At 38.6% G+C, this 17,015-nt stretch overlaps 1 protein-coding gene across 1 annotated transcript in view; it reads right to left on the minus strand.

The window, feature by feature from the left end:
* Positions 1-17,015, minus strand: part of WNK3 (WNK lysine deficient protein kinase 3) — a 138,795-nt gene that overhangs the window by 21,305 nt on the left and 100,475 nt on the right. Inside the window, exons 12-17 of the mRNA XM_063433473.1 lie at positions 14,254-14,386; positions 14,061-14,177; positions 10,748-10,888; positions 10,611-10,665; positions 10,281-10,403; positions 6,394-7,157 (exon numbers count right to left, since the gene is read on the minus strand). Coding sequence (XP_063289543.1) covers positions 6,394-7,157; positions 10,281-10,403; positions 10,611-10,665; positions 10,748-10,888; positions 14,061-14,177; positions 14,254-14,386 — 1,333 coding nt within the window. The remainder of the gene's footprint in view (positions 1-6,393; positions 7,158-10,280; positions 10,404-10,610; positions 10,666-10,747; positions 10,889-14,060; positions 14,178-14,253; positions 14,387-17,015) is intronic.

Raw genomic sequence — 17,015 nt, forward strand, 5'->3', positions numbered from 1 at the left:
ATACCAAAATCTTTATGGCTGAATGTGGACATCATTCCATCTGAGGTGAGCAAGGCTGGAAAATCAACCTTGTTTTCTGTGGTAGACAGATTTTTCTATATAAAATTGTTCTACAGAGGAACTTAAATGCGATCTGTCATTTCTGTACAATAAAAACTCCTTTAGATTTAGACATTTACATAAAAAAAAAAATCTTATTAAAACAAAAATAAATAAATCAGAATCATCAATAAGTTACTGTGACAAATGGCTAGACCGCATCGGAAAGAAAATTCCTTAGCCGAAGAAAACATTGCTAGGCCATGAACACATTTAAGAAGACAGCCAATCAACTAGTAAATTTACTTGACAATCAAAATACGTTTAATAACTTGAGGGAAGGCACCTCTTAAAATGTAAAAAGAAAAACATATGTTTACTACCAAAAACACAATATTATGAGAAAAATACGTATTTAAAAAAAATAATCTACAAACACAGGCATAGTCTCATAGCACCCATACACATTGATGAATGTTTAAATCTAGTATTCGTTAGTGTGACAATGCAGAAGTATGACTTTTCCCTTTATCAGACCAACTCATATCTGAAGGAACACATGCACTTAAAGGGACACTGTAGGCAACAAGACCACTTCAGCTCTAAAGTAGTCTGGGTGCTGTATCTCTTTTGCACCTAGTGCTGCAATGTCAAACATTGCAGCACTAAGTCTGCCCCCAGTGGCAGAGGCGCTTCCGGAATCCAAACGGACTTTTGGTGAGTTATCTGATGCTGGACGTCCTCACGCTCTGCATGAGGACCTCCAGCGTCAGGTTTTCCCCACAGGAAAGCATTGAATAAGGTCTTGGATAATGGCTGGATTCAGGTAACGGACTGAAGGGATTTTAACCCCTTCAGCACTGAGGGAGGGGGGCACTCAGGGAGCCTCTAGTGCCAGGAAAACGGGTTTGTATTCCTGGCACTATAGGATCCCTTTAACAGCAAGGTAAGTGTGAAACCATTCATTATTAGTGGACGGCAACCAGGACTCTAGCAGGTGCAGTAACTAGACTACCTCTTTCATAGTGGTCATATTCTATATTGCGTCAGATATTTACTATATAGTATATTACTGCATGTCAGCCACATCATCATTATATCTTTATCACTGTAGTTGATACCAGTTTGCTCTTATTTATGCATTTTTGCCCTGATTTGATACCGTAAATGTTGTATAACAGACTAACATTTTTCATGTGTTTATCAAGCACGTGAAAAGTTTCAGAGAAGCCCAGAAAGGTCCTGATGCCATGAAAACAGATTCCCTAGACGTTAAATACAAAATCCAAGACTGTTTGAGGATCTTTAGATAGCCACGGCCAGGGATCTTAATGAAGTGGTTTTGGAACATAGACCTGACAATGTACAATATTGCCGTTTACGAGAAACTGCAATCTTTGCAATTTAACAAAAACAGAATATAAGAAATCTGAGAAAGAGCAAAAGCTTAGATAAACTCAGCAGCTTGCCCTTCAGTTGGTCCCCGCTCAGGTCTCAAAAATGTATTTTGCTCACTTGTGCCATTACAAACAGAACCTATACCATTTGCATATCAGACTGATCCCATTCATAAAGGCAGTCTGGAACATACATGTTGGCAAGTTGTCTATGCACCAGAGAGAGAGCTACACAGGACAATCATTTCGTCCTTCTTTGGGCCAATTTTTGCAATTTGCCAAAACCACGCCTCTAGTAGCTGTCAGAGACAGCAAATTAGAGGCACTTCACAATTGTAGAAGCAGACTACATCCTGGAGCTGGATATGTACCATACCCAAAGCTTACCAGGGTGCAATGTTAGGAACAGAAAAGAAAATGCTTCTAAACAAACTTTTAGAATGTTTTGTTCAAAGGAGAGTATGTTCTATATTCATAATGATCTTTCATGCCAAGGAAAAAGAGGTAATTCCACCTTTGGTGCAGAATTTCACAGACAACTTATGCCAAACAGATACCAAAGCCCTATGAACAGGGAAATGATGGTCCATTGTAGTGGAACCATGAAATTATTCTTTGAACAAGAGAAACCATTAGAACCTTAAGATTGCGCATTTTCAGTATGAAGAGCTAAGGCACTTTTTAACGGAAAGAGTCTCCGAAGCCTCTGCCTTGAGCACCTTCTAGAAATACAAGCCATTTCAGAGTTAGAATCAGCTTAACATGACAGTGTAAGCCAAGTCAGCTGTGCTTCATGTTTGGCTAATTTGGCCTTAAATTTTAAGTTTATTTTGCATTCTTACTTTAGTAACCCTGTGAATGGGTTCTGCAGTCTCCTGGCAGGAGGGGGGACATGAGGCATATTTAAACTACTTAGAGGTTACAAAATATAGCCATTTGGGGAGCTTAACCCCTTAAGGACACACGACGTGTGTGACACGTCATGATTCCCTTTTATTCCAGAAGTTTGGTCCTTAAGGGGTTAAAAAAGGGTCGCAAGCTCTGAAATGCACCAAGGCATATTGGATACATTTAAATATAAATGACAAGAGGGAGTGATTTACAGAACAGTGGTAGAGACAAAAAGCAAGCAAGGCAGCCATACAAAGGGATTCAGTGAATCCCAAAACAATAACACCATACTCCAAAAAGCTTGTGGGTAAAAAAAATAAAGATAAAATGTTGAACAATCTTCCTTATTGTGCAGATTTATTTAAGTATTTGTAACAAGGCAAGCCCTTGTTACAAATATGTCAAGGTAAATAACCTTGACATACAGAGTAATATAGAGCACATTTCTGAACTGGGTGAGGGGACAAAAATTAAACTAGATAAAGCTGGGGACTGAACGCTACTGGATGCTTTATCAAGAGGGGCACTTGCCATAAATGCTCCGCTCCACAAATATATCTCTGAATACTTTACATGGAGTAAACAGGCACCATGAATACACTTTACAATTTTTATCCCATTACATGTCTACCAGCACACAGCCAGTCACTCACAATCACCTGATTGAAGACGTATTTTGTTTATTTCTTCAAAGCTTCTTTAACCCCTTAAGGACACATGACATGTGCGACACGTCATGATTCCCTTTTATTCTAGAAGTTTGGTCCTTAAGGGGTTAAAAGGTTCTGAGCCCATTTAAGAAGAGCTCTATTCACTTTTGTTCCAGTTATTTGCATATTTATATCACCACTGCAAAGTTTAAATCTCTTTGGAAACTGCAGAGAATATCTAAACATTAAATGAAAATTGACCTATGTAGGCCAAATAATTCAGTTAGGAAAGAAGAGTGAGCCTTTATGTGAAGTGCTGCTCATCTCCTAAAGCGCTGGACTTCGCACAGTTTAAAGAATACCCCTTTGCAGGATGTTTCCACACAAAGAACACTGACATTTTTCCTTATGCCAACATAATATTTAGGCTATGTGCAGTGTGGCATTTTTCTGCACATGCGCACTAGCCTCCCAATGCTTTTCAAGGAGAAAGCATTGCATTGGCAGAGATTATTGATCTCTATGGTCTCAACCAAGCAGGCAGAGACTGGTACTGCAAGGGAGAATAGGTACTGTATATACTCGAGTATAAGTCAAGTTTTTCGGCACATTTTTTTTTGCTGAAAACCCCCAACTTGACTTGTACTTGAGTCAATGTCTGTATTATGGCAATTTACGTTGCCATAATACAGACAATGGGGCTGTGTAGGAGGGGGCTGGCAGAGAGTGTTTACTTACCTCTCCTGCAGCTCCTGTCACCTCACTCCTCCTCCGCGCCGGTCCGGTCAGCTCCCAGTGTAAGTCTCGCGAGAGCCGCGGGGTCAGAGCGCGGCCGCGAGACTTACACTGTGAGCTGACAGGGGAGCTGACCGGACCGGAGAAGGGAGCTGACAGGAGCTGCAGGAGAGGTAAGTAAATGCTTCCTGCTAGCCCCCCTCCACTGAACTGCCAATGCCACTGGACCACCAGGGAGTGAGAGCCCCCCTTCCCTGCCATGTATCAAGCAGGGAGGGGGGACGAAAAATATATATAAATAATAATAAAATAATATTTTAAAAATAATAAAATAAATAATATAACCAAAAAAAAGGATTAAAATAATAATAATAAAAAAAAATAATACAAATGCCCACCCCCCCCACCAAGGCTCTGCATTTCCCACCCTAGTCTTATACTCGAGTCAATACGTTTTCCCAGTTTTTTGGGGTAAAATTAAGGGCCTCGGCTTATATTCGGGTCGGCTTATACTCGAGTATATACGGTATGTAAAATACCTTTTGTTACTCCCTGCAAGTAGGGGTTGGGATTCTAAATGGCAAACAGGGTACTATACCATTAAGAATACACATTTGTATTGAATTTTTGAAGATCTATAACTTGCCTATCCTGATAACCACGTTTAATAGGACTGCCAGTTATCTGACCCAATGCCAACTATTTTACTGCCAGTTATCTGACCCAATGCCAACTATTTTACTGCCAGTTATCTGACCCAATGCCTACTATTTTACAACTGTTTGTTGCTTTTCAAAATCACATGACAGAGTTCCGCACATAGAAAGAGCGTACTATTTTAAAAACACAGCTGCCAAAAAGTGAGAATCAGTCAAATAGACAATCCAACCGAAGGTACATAAATATGGTACACATAATCATCCTAGGTTACAACTCCAAACCTACAAGCAGATGGGCTGAATCACTGTGTAGCAATACATTATATTGTGAAATAAAGCATGTAAATATCATGTAATATGGACCTCAGAGTATGGAATAGTAGACAATGCAATAAAATGAATTGGGGTGGTTTACAAATGTACCCTTTATTCCTTGCAGACTAAAAATGATCTAGATTGCACATGCATTTTGTAACATCAAGGGTTGGCCAAAAGGTAGATCAACAGCTGATGTAGGACTGCAAAAAATATGATGTCTCGCCTGTATTGTAATATTCCTTTTGGTCATTCTAACTTTATACTTTGTTCCAATCACACTTTCTCACACCCTCTAAATTAAATATGCCGCTTCTGGTGGCACGGAATAGAGCAGTCGAAAGGTTAAAAAAAGTTAGGTAAAAGACAATGAGGTGTATCAAAATACATCCAGGCTCTGGCAAGAATTAAAATAACATACCAAGCACCATAAGCATTACACCTGCTGTAGTGATTATGGTGCCCAATGTGCCTCACTATTGTAATGAGTAAAACCAATTTAGAATGGCTTTACTACATACTTGGGGTCCACCAGCGTCTGCTCTCTAACTCCACTACTTACAACAGAGAGTGGTCTTGAGCCAAGCCATGCAATGGGCATCAGTTGATTGCTCTCAGCCAATGGGTAATGCCCTGCAATGAGCTCATCTTCTGGCTCTCTAGGATCAGTAGTGGAGGAGGGGAGCTGCGACTGGCGGACCATAGGTAAGTCAAACTCTTCTAAAACATACTAACTACTCACAAAGAGGAAGGCGTCAGAGCACTACTGGCACCTTAACTACTACAGTGAGCAATAGTGGTTATGGTGCTTGGATTATTCCTTAAATTAAAAAAAAAAAAAAAACACTGATGATAGGATGCATAAGCAACACGTTTGGTCTCTATAATGGTGTCAATTCCTGTAGTGTTCAGTATCTCAGTACATTATAAAAGAGGGCTTGACTAATCCCCATAGAATGTAGGAGCCAGGTTTTTATTTCTTCTTTTGTTTAGGACTTTTGTGTCATTTCACACAAAATGTGTTGCTGGCTTAACCTCACAATTTCTAATACTTAGGGATTTAAACCAATTACTATTGGATAGATGTGGTTGGAACCAGCCTTGCAAGCGGTCATCTCTTATTGCCTTGCTCCACATTCACTGCATGGATAAGGTCAACAGACTAAGAACTAGACGGCTCCAGTGAAAAGTGACTGCCAAGGGTTTAAGCTAATCAGTATTATGCAGTTTCTGACTGATTTGGTCTATTTAACAATATGGAGTTGTAGCAGATGCTCCTGCAGACCTCATGTTAAAATGAAGACAAATTGTAGTGCCGGTTTACATTTCTTTTGGTACCAGTAATTTGTCAAGCTTGTTTTAAAATACCATCTAACCCAGAACAATAGACATTGAGGGAAAGGGGTTTTGGATATTAATTTCAGCATACTACAGAGACCATCCCCAGCTTAATATCGTATGTGTGAACAGTCTGTTCTGTATCATTGCAGAAGAGGAAGGTTATAATTCATCTGCATTTGGTTCGAAAGAAGAAAAAAAAGAAAAAGTGTAGAAAACTAATTTTGTGATAATGTTATAAACTGAAACATGAGAGTGTCAGTGGCTTGCAATACCCCACCAGTATTAGACCACTTGGGAAATAATTTCTATGATGTTAAGATATATGCCTTTTACCAAAACCATAGTATGTTAGTAAGTTTTACTTACAGATGGAGTCAGTTCACCAGGCATAGTACTGACAGCTTCTAGATCTCTGGATGCTGGTGAATCAATAGGTAGTTGCTCATCTGGTGTGCCCTGAACATCGGTGGTATTCACATACAAAGCTTCAGGAACAGGACAAGAAAGTGTGTCCTCAGCTGACGACGAAAGAGGAGACTCTGTACTCTGTGTCTCTTTCTGGCTTTCGGCATAAGAACTAGCAGAGCTGTCCGGATACAACAAAGTTCTTAATTTCTCATCCAATGTTTTAATGCGGTTGTCAACAAAGTCTATTTTCGGAGGTCCTTCTAAATCAGACTCCTGTACTGATGCAGAATGAACAAGTGAGGCATCCGAGACAGGGGTCTGAGGGAATCCAGTTTCATCATGAGCTACTGAATCAATCGTCAAGCCAAGTGACAAACTAGCAGAACTTTCAGATGTAAAAACTGCAATAGTTTCTTGAGAATCTTGAGCACAAAGGGAGCGGCTATTTGGCTGCTGTGCATTGGATTCTACAGCCATACTTTTACCACTGTCTCCAGGCTCTGACACACTTTGCCCTGCTGCTAAAATATTGTTTGGAGGAGAAGACATAATTTCACTGCAATTTGTCAGATGGGTCGGGAGCTCAGTTGTACAGGTCGAAAGCTGCTCGTCTGTTCTTTCAGAGAGCACAGTCGGCATAATATCGGACAGAACTGAATCACCCTGTAAGGAAAGAGAAGAATCCTCTGGCAGATTTTGCGTTTTCGGTTCCTCGTGTAGTGCTACAGGAAAGGTAGAGAAGAAAAAAAATAAAGAAATATTGCAATCTTGTTACAAAACAGATCACAATTTTGATACAAAAAAAAAAGTGGTTTATTATTATTATGATATTTATAGAGCGCCGTCAAATTCCGCAGCGCTTTACAATGGGTGGACGAACAGACATGTAGTTGTAACCAGACAAGTTGGACACACAGGAACAGAGGAGTTGAGGGCCCTGCTCAATGAGCTTACATGCTAGAGGGAGTGGGGTAAAATGACACAAAAAGGTAAGGATAGTATTAGACTAGTGACAGTTGCAGAAGAGGAATCAGTTGGGAGCTATTAACAGTTCAATTGAATACAGAACTACTGTTACCTTAAAAAAGAAAATAAACAGAACCCACAATTCCCCTCATTCAAGGTTTAGTGATTTAAACTGATCATAGAGCTTTGAGTCTGTATTTTACTAAGAAACGCTGCACATACAGAGCTACAAAACTTTGCTGGCGAACTCAAACATAGAACTTCACCTCCGGCAGCACGATCTGTGAATATATATTATTTAACTTTCCAATATTTTTTTATTTTTGTTATTTATTTTTTATACACGGGATGGTTTAACATTACATAAGCAATAACATATGAATGGAAATAGCAAGTTACAAGAACAGTTAAAGTAAGCAAAGGAAAATATATATAATTAAAAGCACAGAAGACATGTAGAAATATCGGCGTGCTAAAATGTTACAGGTGAACAGAGAAAATGAACAGAAACACCAGCAGATCAGTAATGCCTAACACTGGCACACACAGTGTTAACGAACACTGTTAAAAGAGGCTCTCCCATGGAAATTACACCATTGAACATTTTTTTTTTTTAAATCACCTATTACTTTTAAATGACACTCTGGAAACTGGCACAACTAAAGTTCACTTATTAGACCTAAGCTGTGTTTGTGCCCTGAATGTCATCACAATCCAGTTCAGGCCATGCACATAATTTAAATGAAAGGAGAAATATAACAATTTTTCTCCTCCTATTCTCTGTACTTAATGCCAGGTGCAAAGGACAGAGCTAATAACGATCTTGTATCCAGGAGAAAAGAAAAGGATCCAAACAATCCAAAAGCTCAGCAAGGCAAAGGTATTGGAACCAAGTACACAGCAACGTTCCAACACAACTATCTTTGTCAAGCTTCATCTGGACACAATATTTGTGTGGGGTTTATGCTAGACCCTGGTTTGATTGCACCCAATTGTTGTTCTCTTGAACAAGAGCAGTTCCTTAATTTGTGTTAGGGCTTTTAACAATGACTGACAGACTGGGAGTTGGAGGCATTGCAGTATAGAGATGTTAACTTTTACATTGAAATAGTTTTTTTTCACACCACACATACAGATTTGTAAAAGATTTACTCCAAGCACCATGACCAACTCAGTGATTTAAAGTGGTCATGGTGCCTGGAGTCTGTATGTGCAGCGTTTCTTAGCTGCCAAAGGTGTAACTACAACTAGGGCAGTGTCATTAGCAAGGCCATAGTTCCAGGATGGCGAATGTCAATTCTGTGCAAATTTGGCATCTGACGCAAATACACAGAGCATGCTCACTCCACACTTTGTCAAACTAACTTGATTGCGTTCTACGAAGAAGTAAGTAGAAGTATAGATCAGGGTGTTGCAGTGGATGTGATCTATTTGGATTTTGCCAAGGCATTTGATACAGTTCCACACAATAGATTAGTGTTCAAACTCAAGGAAATCGGTCTAGATGAAAATGCTTGTTCTTGGGTAGAACATTGGCTTAAAAACTGAGTACAAAGAGTTGTCATTAATGGTAAATTTTCAAGCTGGACAGAGGTGGCAAGTGGTGTCCCTCAGGTGTCTGTTCTGGGAGCCCTTCTATTTAACATGTTTATAAATGATCTTGAAGACAGCATTGAAAGTCAGTGTTTCAGTGTTTGCAGATGACACAAAACTTTGTAAAATAATACAATGTAAGCAAGATATTACTTTGCTTCAGAGGGATTTAGATAAAATGGGGGACTGGGCACTCAAATGGCAGATGAAATTTAATGTTGAAAAATGCAAAGTTATGCACTTCGGCGTAAAGAATACACAAGCAACGTATACCCTTAATGGAAGGGAATTAGGGATAACAACACACGAAAAGGACTTGGGAATTGTTATAGACAACAAACTATGCAACAATGTGCAATGTCAATCAGCAGTGGCCAAGGCCAATAAGGTATTGTCATGCATGAAAAAGGGCATTCATTCTCGGGACGAGAATATCATTTTGCCTCTTTATAAATCACTGGTAAGACCACATATTGAATATGCTGTGCAACTTTGGGCACCTGTTCTAAAGAAGGATATTATGGCACTAGAAAAAGTGCAGAGGCAGGCTACAAAATTAATAAAAGGAATGGAACATATCAGCTATGAAGAAAGGTTAACAAATTTAAACCTATTTAGTTTAGAAAAACGTCGCCTGAGAGGGGATATGATAACATTATACAAATATATTCGGGGCCAATACAAACCATTGTGTGGAAATCTATTCACAAACGGGACTTTACATAGGACACGAGGCCATGCGTTTAGACTGGAAGAAAGAAGATTTCGTCTAAGGCAAAGGAAAGGTTTTTTTTACTGTAAGAACAATCAGGATGTGGAATTCTCTGCCTGAAGAGGTAGTTTTATCAGAGTCCATACAGATGTTCAAACAGCTACTGGATGCATACTTGCAAAAACAGAATATTCAAGGATATAATCTTTCAATGTAGGGTAATAACTGCTTGATCCAAGGATAAATCTGACTGCCATTCTGGGGTCAAGAAGGAATTTTTTTCATAGCTTGTTGCAAAATTGTGCTTCAGACTGGTTTTTTTTGCCTTCTTTTGGATCAACAGCTAAAAACAAATGTGAGGGAGACTGAACTTGATGGACGCAAGTCTCTTTTCAGCTATGTAACTATGTAACTCCAGAAAGTCAATAGTGGCATGACCCCTCCCCCTGGTTTTTGGTTGGAACAACCCTTAATAGAGGGATATGTAATCATAATGTTAAAAATCCTGGGAAGTGAGTGTTGCCTTTCAATGTTGTAATGCCATTCAGCATATTTCCTCACACCATTAGCTCACCTGAAACTGGCTTTATCACAGCTGATTGTGTAGCAAATGAGGAATGGGCTTCACGGTTTTTTATAGTTTGATTGATGAAAAATCTCCAGCGACCAACAGGAGAGGACTGTGGCACAGCTTCACCTAAGACAGAAAAGGATGAAAACTTAAAAAGACAAGCTAAAAATGCAATGACAAACATCTACCAAGTTACAAGTACATAACCTATTCCATATCCCTTTTCACATTCTATAGGTGCACACCTTTGCTTTAAATTGTAGACATTTTCTTCTTGTATATCCATATTTAATAAACATTTTGTCCTTGGGAATATAACATATGAAAACTTACCACCTGTTTGAGCAGAGACCGAGAGTGCTGTTTGCGCATGTTCCGAAGATCCAGTCTGGATTGACAAGATTATTGTTATTAGACAAGTTAAACTGCATGGCAGAGACAATTTCCTATATCACTGTCCCCACACTCACCTGGCTGTTGGACTCAGACTGGACACAATCTAATCTGTCTGCTGGAAGACTGCGCAGTATTTCCTGGGCCTGTGAAATAATTATTTTCAGCTCATCGACAAACTTGTCCTTCTCGCCTTCCAACACAAAGTCATCTTCAACCTGTTGAGAAAATAAAACTCAGTCTGTTATCTATCTATACAGCATTGTGAATTGTTTCGACTTATAGACTTAATTAATAGTTCTATATATATTATATATATATATATATATATATATATATATATATATATATATACACAGGGAGTGCAGAATTATTAGGCAAGTTGTATTTTTGAGGATTAATTTTATTATTGAACAACAACCATGTTCTCAATGAACCCAAAAAACTCATTAATATCAAAGCTGAATATTTTTGGAAGTAGTTTTTAGTTTGTTTTAGTTATAGCTATTTTAGGGGGATATCTGTGTGTGCAGGTGACTATTACTGTGCATAATTATTAGGCAACTTAACAAAAAACAAATATATACCCATTTCAATTATTTATTTTTACCAGTGAAACCAATATAACATCTCAACATTCACAAATATACATTTCTGACATTCAAAAACATAACAAAAACAAATCAGTGACCAATATAGCCACCTTTCTTTGCAAGGACACTCAAAAGCCTGCCATCCATGGATTCTGTCAGTGTTTTGATCTGTTCACCATCAACATTGCGTGCAGCAGCAACCACAGCCTCCCAGACACTGTTCAGAGAGGTGTACTGTTTTCCCTCCTTGTAAATCTCACATTTGATGATGGACCACAGGTTCTCAATGGGGTTCAGATCAGGTGAAAAAGGAGGCCATGTCATTAGATTTTCTTCTTTTATACCCTTTCTTGCCAGCCACGCTGTGGAGTACTTGGACGCGTGTGATGGAGCATTGTCCTGCATGAAAATCATGTTTTTCTTGAAGGATGCAGACTTCTTCCTGTACCACTGCTTGAAGAAGGTGTCTTCCAGAAACTGGGAGTTGAGCTTGACTCCATCCTCAACCCGAAAAGGCCCCACAAGCTCATCTTTGATGATACCAGCCCAAACCAGTACTCCACCTCGCTGGCGTCTGAGTCGGACTGGAGCTCTCTGCCCTTTATCAATCCATCCATCTGGCCCATCAAGACTCACTCTCATTTCATCAGTCCATAAAATCTTAGAAAAATCAGTCTTGAGATATTTCTTGGCCCAGTCTCGACGTTTCAGCTTGTGTGTCTTGTTCAGTGGTGGTCGTCTTTCAGCCTTTCTTACCTTGGCCATGTCTCTGAGTATTGCACACTTTGTGCTTTTGGGCACTCCAGTGATGTTGCAGCTCTGAAATATGGCCAAACTGGTGGCAAGTGGCATCTTGGCAGCTGCACGCTTGACTTTTCTCAGTTCATGGGCAGTTATTTTGCGCCTTGGTTTCTCCACATGCTTCTTGCGACCCTGTTGACTATTTTGAATGAAATGCTTGATTGTTCGATGATCACGCTTCAGAAGCTTTGCAATTTTAAGAGTGCTGCATCCCTCTGCAAGATATCTCACTATTTTTGACTTTTCTGAGCCTGTCAAGTCCTTCTTTTGACCCATTTTGCCAAAGGAAAGGAAGTTGCCTAATAATTATGCACACCTGATATAGGGTGTTGATGTCATTAGACCACACCCCTTTTCATTACAGAGATGCACATCACCTAATATGCTTAATTGGTAGTAGGCTTTCGAGCCTATACAGCTTGGAGTAAGACAACATGCATAAAGAGGATGATGTGGTCAAAATACTCATTTGCCTAATAATTCTGCACACAGTATATATATATATATATATATATACACACACACACACAACACACACACACACACCACTTGTTGACAACTCAACTGCATTAACTTCACAGACAAAGCAACACACAACTCTATATAAACATTACACACACTATACATCTATATTCACCTATCTTTGCATTTATAGATGTATAGATGATATAGATGTATAGTATGTGTAATATGTATCTATACAGAGTTGTGTGTTGCTATATAAATGCACAGATTAAAAAAATATTATGAAATTACAGAAGGTTGTTTTTTAGAGAGGACAAAAAATAGTCCTTAAGCACACTAATAAATCAGGCAAAAGTGAAATTGCAAATATAGATCTCTATCCGCTGTTGCATAAGTAATGTGTTTTTTTTTTCTTCTATTGCCTGTTTATTGTTCAAAAAAAAATTATTTTTGTAAATTTTTTTTTTTTTTTTAAAGGAGCTTAAAGTTCTACAATATTCATTTCACATTGCATTACGAGTTTAAAGTTTAGTTAATATACATAAAAAGCTATGCCACAACTACATTTTTAGACGTTTTAATAAAAATCTATGCACGGATATGCATCTATGATTACCTAATTCTTCGGCAAAAGAAAACAAACCCAAAAATAAGCAAGTTTGTTGATACCTTCTTTTGGGCATTTGAATTTCATGTTTACAACACCATATCATACTATTTCCTATTTTTCTTCTCTACTGTTCCCTTCTAGTTCTCTTTCCTTGCATTCTTTTAAACACATTTTTTTTCATATTGATCCACTAATGCTCAATGAGGTCCTTTAGTAACTGGCATGCCAGTTATTTTTGCAGTCTCTCTCACAATAATCAAATAGGGCTTGTGCTGAGACACATCTCTATGAAGGGACAGCATGAAAATATGACATTACTGGAGTAAGATTCAGTAACACAATCATTCAGCTTACAGAAACAATCCTGGCATTTTTACCAGCATTTTTATTCTAACATCACAAAGATATTTCAAACACAAATGCTCCATGTAATAAGAGCGGCTGTGAAGAGTTGAGGCTGACAACATAGCTGAGGACATTATATTGGTTCTTTTGCTAAATATTTGGATTATGTTGTTGGTTCAACAGCAAACTGCACTTGGAGGACACCCCCATATTATCTTTCTTGGCGGATGGCGCATAGCTAACTCCACTGCCGCACCTGAACACGGATGTTTGACATTCCTGGGTGTAATTCTTGCCTCCCCCTTTAAAGGGTCAACCGGGCACTTTTATTCCTCTACCTCCATTTCTAGCTTGCTACAGGGCTCAAAATTTCCACTAGCCACTGGCAAGTGAAAGTGTAGCCTGTTGAGTACAAATGACCCCTAGTGAGCAAGTTATGAACCCTCCAGGCTTGTGCCAGTGAGTAATGCAAGTCTTGGGTTGTAGTATAATTTATTGCGACCCTACTGTATTCTTAATTTTCAGAGTCCACTTCGGTCTTCCATGCCCACACAGAAAATACTTTCAACAACTTGCCATGTAAAGAGCAATATCTTCAGGAGCATCTCCATCCGCATCAAATTTGAAAGTCACCATTTTGTTGTTGTGAGTTTCCAGCTGACACTCCACCATGTTATCACCAGAAGTTGAAACCTAAAAACAATGAAAGATAAAATAAGGAAAAACTCACAGATGGCACACAAACACTGAAAGCATACAAGGCACATACCTGCATTACAGTTAGGATAAATCGAGCCATTTTATCAGGCCGGGGGCAGGAAGCTCTGCGCTGTTTCATCTTCTCCTGTTTACCATTTCCAAGAGAAGCATCAAGAATACTCGAACTGTCCTTTGTATCATCACTGTGCCGCAAATTAAATAAATAAAAAAAAAAAAAAAAAAACACACCCCACAAAATTAACTCCTTAAGGACCAAACTGAATTTGCTTGTTTTTCACTTAAGGACCAAAGCAATTTAGCATTTTTGCTCTGGGTGTTCAACTGCAATTAACATCTTTCTCATTTACTGCACCAACACATTTTATATAGTATTTTTTAAATGGCAAAAAAGGTCTTCAAATTTAATGTGACATATACATATATAAATTATAATTCATTATTAAAAATAAATATAATACAACAACTGAAAAAAAGCAACTTTTTCAGTTTTGGCAATAATAATGTGCGCATAATTAGTACAGCGTAAGAAAAGTAATTCAAAATAAATTAATTTGCCCTGTTTCAGAGTACATGTCTATGATTTCAGTTTATTTCTACAGGTCATAAAATAAAAGTGGTAAAAAAAATAAAATTCAATGTGGAGTGATTTTAGAATTTAACATGTATGTCCTGTAAGCTTAATAACTACCACAGAAAACAAAATTGCCACACAAAATGTATGTATGTATGTATGTGTGTGTATATATATATATATATATATATATATTTAAATACACACGAAATTTCAACATTTACTTTGTACCGTATATACTAGAGTATAAGCCGAGTTTTTCAGCACATTTTTTGTGCTGAAAAACCCCAACTCGGCTTATACTCGAGTCAGTGTCTGTATTATGGCAATTTACATTGCCATAATACAGACAGGGGCTGGCAGAGAGTTTACTTACCTCTCCTGCAGCTCCTGTCAGCTCCCTTCTCCTCCGCGGCGGTCCGTTCAGCACCTCGGTCAGCTCCCAGTGTAAGTCTCGCGAGAGCCGCGGGGTCATAGTGCGGCTCTCGCGAGACTTACAGTGTGAGCTGACAGAGGGAGCTGCACGGACCGGCGCGGAGGAGAAGGGAGCTGACAGGAGCTGCAGGAGAGGTAAGTGCTCCCTGCCTGCCTCCCTTCTCCCCCCACTGAACCACCAATGCCACTGGACCACCAGGGAGTGAGAGCCCCCCTCCCTGGCCAGCTAGCAAGCAGGGAGGGGGGACGAAAAAAATATATATAAATAATAAAATATTAATAATTAAAAAAAAAAATAATAGTACAAATAAAATAAAATACAAAATAATAATGAAAAAAAAATTAAAATAATTAAAAAAATAATAATTAAATAAAATAAAATAATAAAAAATAATAAAAAAATATTAAAATAATGAGAAAAAAAAAAAATTGCCCACCCCCAACCAATGCTCTGCAACACACACACACACACACACTGCATTCATACATACACATACATACACTGCACACATACACATAGCACACATACACACTGCACTCATATACACACACACTGCATTCATACACACTGTACTCATATACACACACACACTGCACTCATACACACGCACTGCACTCATACACACGCACTGCACTCATACACACGCACTGCACTCATACACACGCACTGCACTCATACACACGCACTGCACTCATACACACGCACTGCACTCATACACACGCACTGCACTCATACACACGCACTGCACTCATACACACGCACTGCACTCATACACACGCACTGCACTCATACACACGCACTGCACTCATACACACGCACTGCACTCATACACACGGTTAGGTATTGGATCAGCGCTGAGTGATCTAATAGGACTGGGAACAAATGAAAAGCTGCAACCTATGGGTATGAGGTTCCCTCTAATAACCTCAAAGAGAAATGGCAAAAACACAATAATAGGTCGCGCTAACTACAAATAAATGAGTAATAACAATGTAAAATAAATAAATAAAAAGATAAAATAGAACAAAATCTAAAGGACAAAAAGGAGAGGAATAAAAATATTAATATTAATATAAATCCACTTGCACACACACTGGCGGTGAGGAATGGAACAGTTATAACGAATAGTTCCAATACTTTATAGTCTGCTGGTATATTCCAATAAATTAGTGGAAGGCTTGATATGTAGGGATTTCCAATGAAGAAAAAATGGATCTTCTAATTCATGGGGTGTCTTGACTCCGTGATATACATGGAAAGACAAAGCAGAGCTTTGTCTTTCCATGTATATCACGGAGTCAAGACACCCCATGAATTAGAAGATCCATTTTTTCTTCATTGGAAATCCCTACATATCAAGCCTTCCACTAATTTATTGGAATATACCAGCAGACTATAAAGTATTGGAACTATTCGTTATAACTGTTCCATTCCTCACCGCCAGAGTGTGTGCAAGTGGATTTATATTAATATTAATATTTTTATTCCTCTCCTTTTTGTCCTTTAGATTTTGTTCTATTTTATCTTTTTATTTATTTATTCATACACACGCACTGCATTCATACACACGCACTGCATTCATACACACGCACTGCATTCATACACACACACTGCAAATAAATATTCAATTAATATAATTTTTTTTAGGATTTAATATTATTTAGAAATGTACCAGTAGCTGCTGCATTTCCCACCCTAGTCTTATACTCGAGTCAATACGTTTTCCCAGTTTTTTTGGGTAAAATTAGGGGCCTCGGCTTATATTCGGGTCGGCTTATACTCGAGTATATACGGTAGCTATTTA

Source organism: Pelobates fuscus, chromosome 9 (genome assembly GCF_036172605.1).
Source record: "Pelobates fuscus isolate aPelFus1 chromosome 9, aPelFus1.pri, whole genome shotgun sequence".
Lineage (NCBI taxonomy): Eukaryota > Metazoa > Chordata > Amphibia > Anura > Pelobatidae > Pelobates > Pelobates fuscus.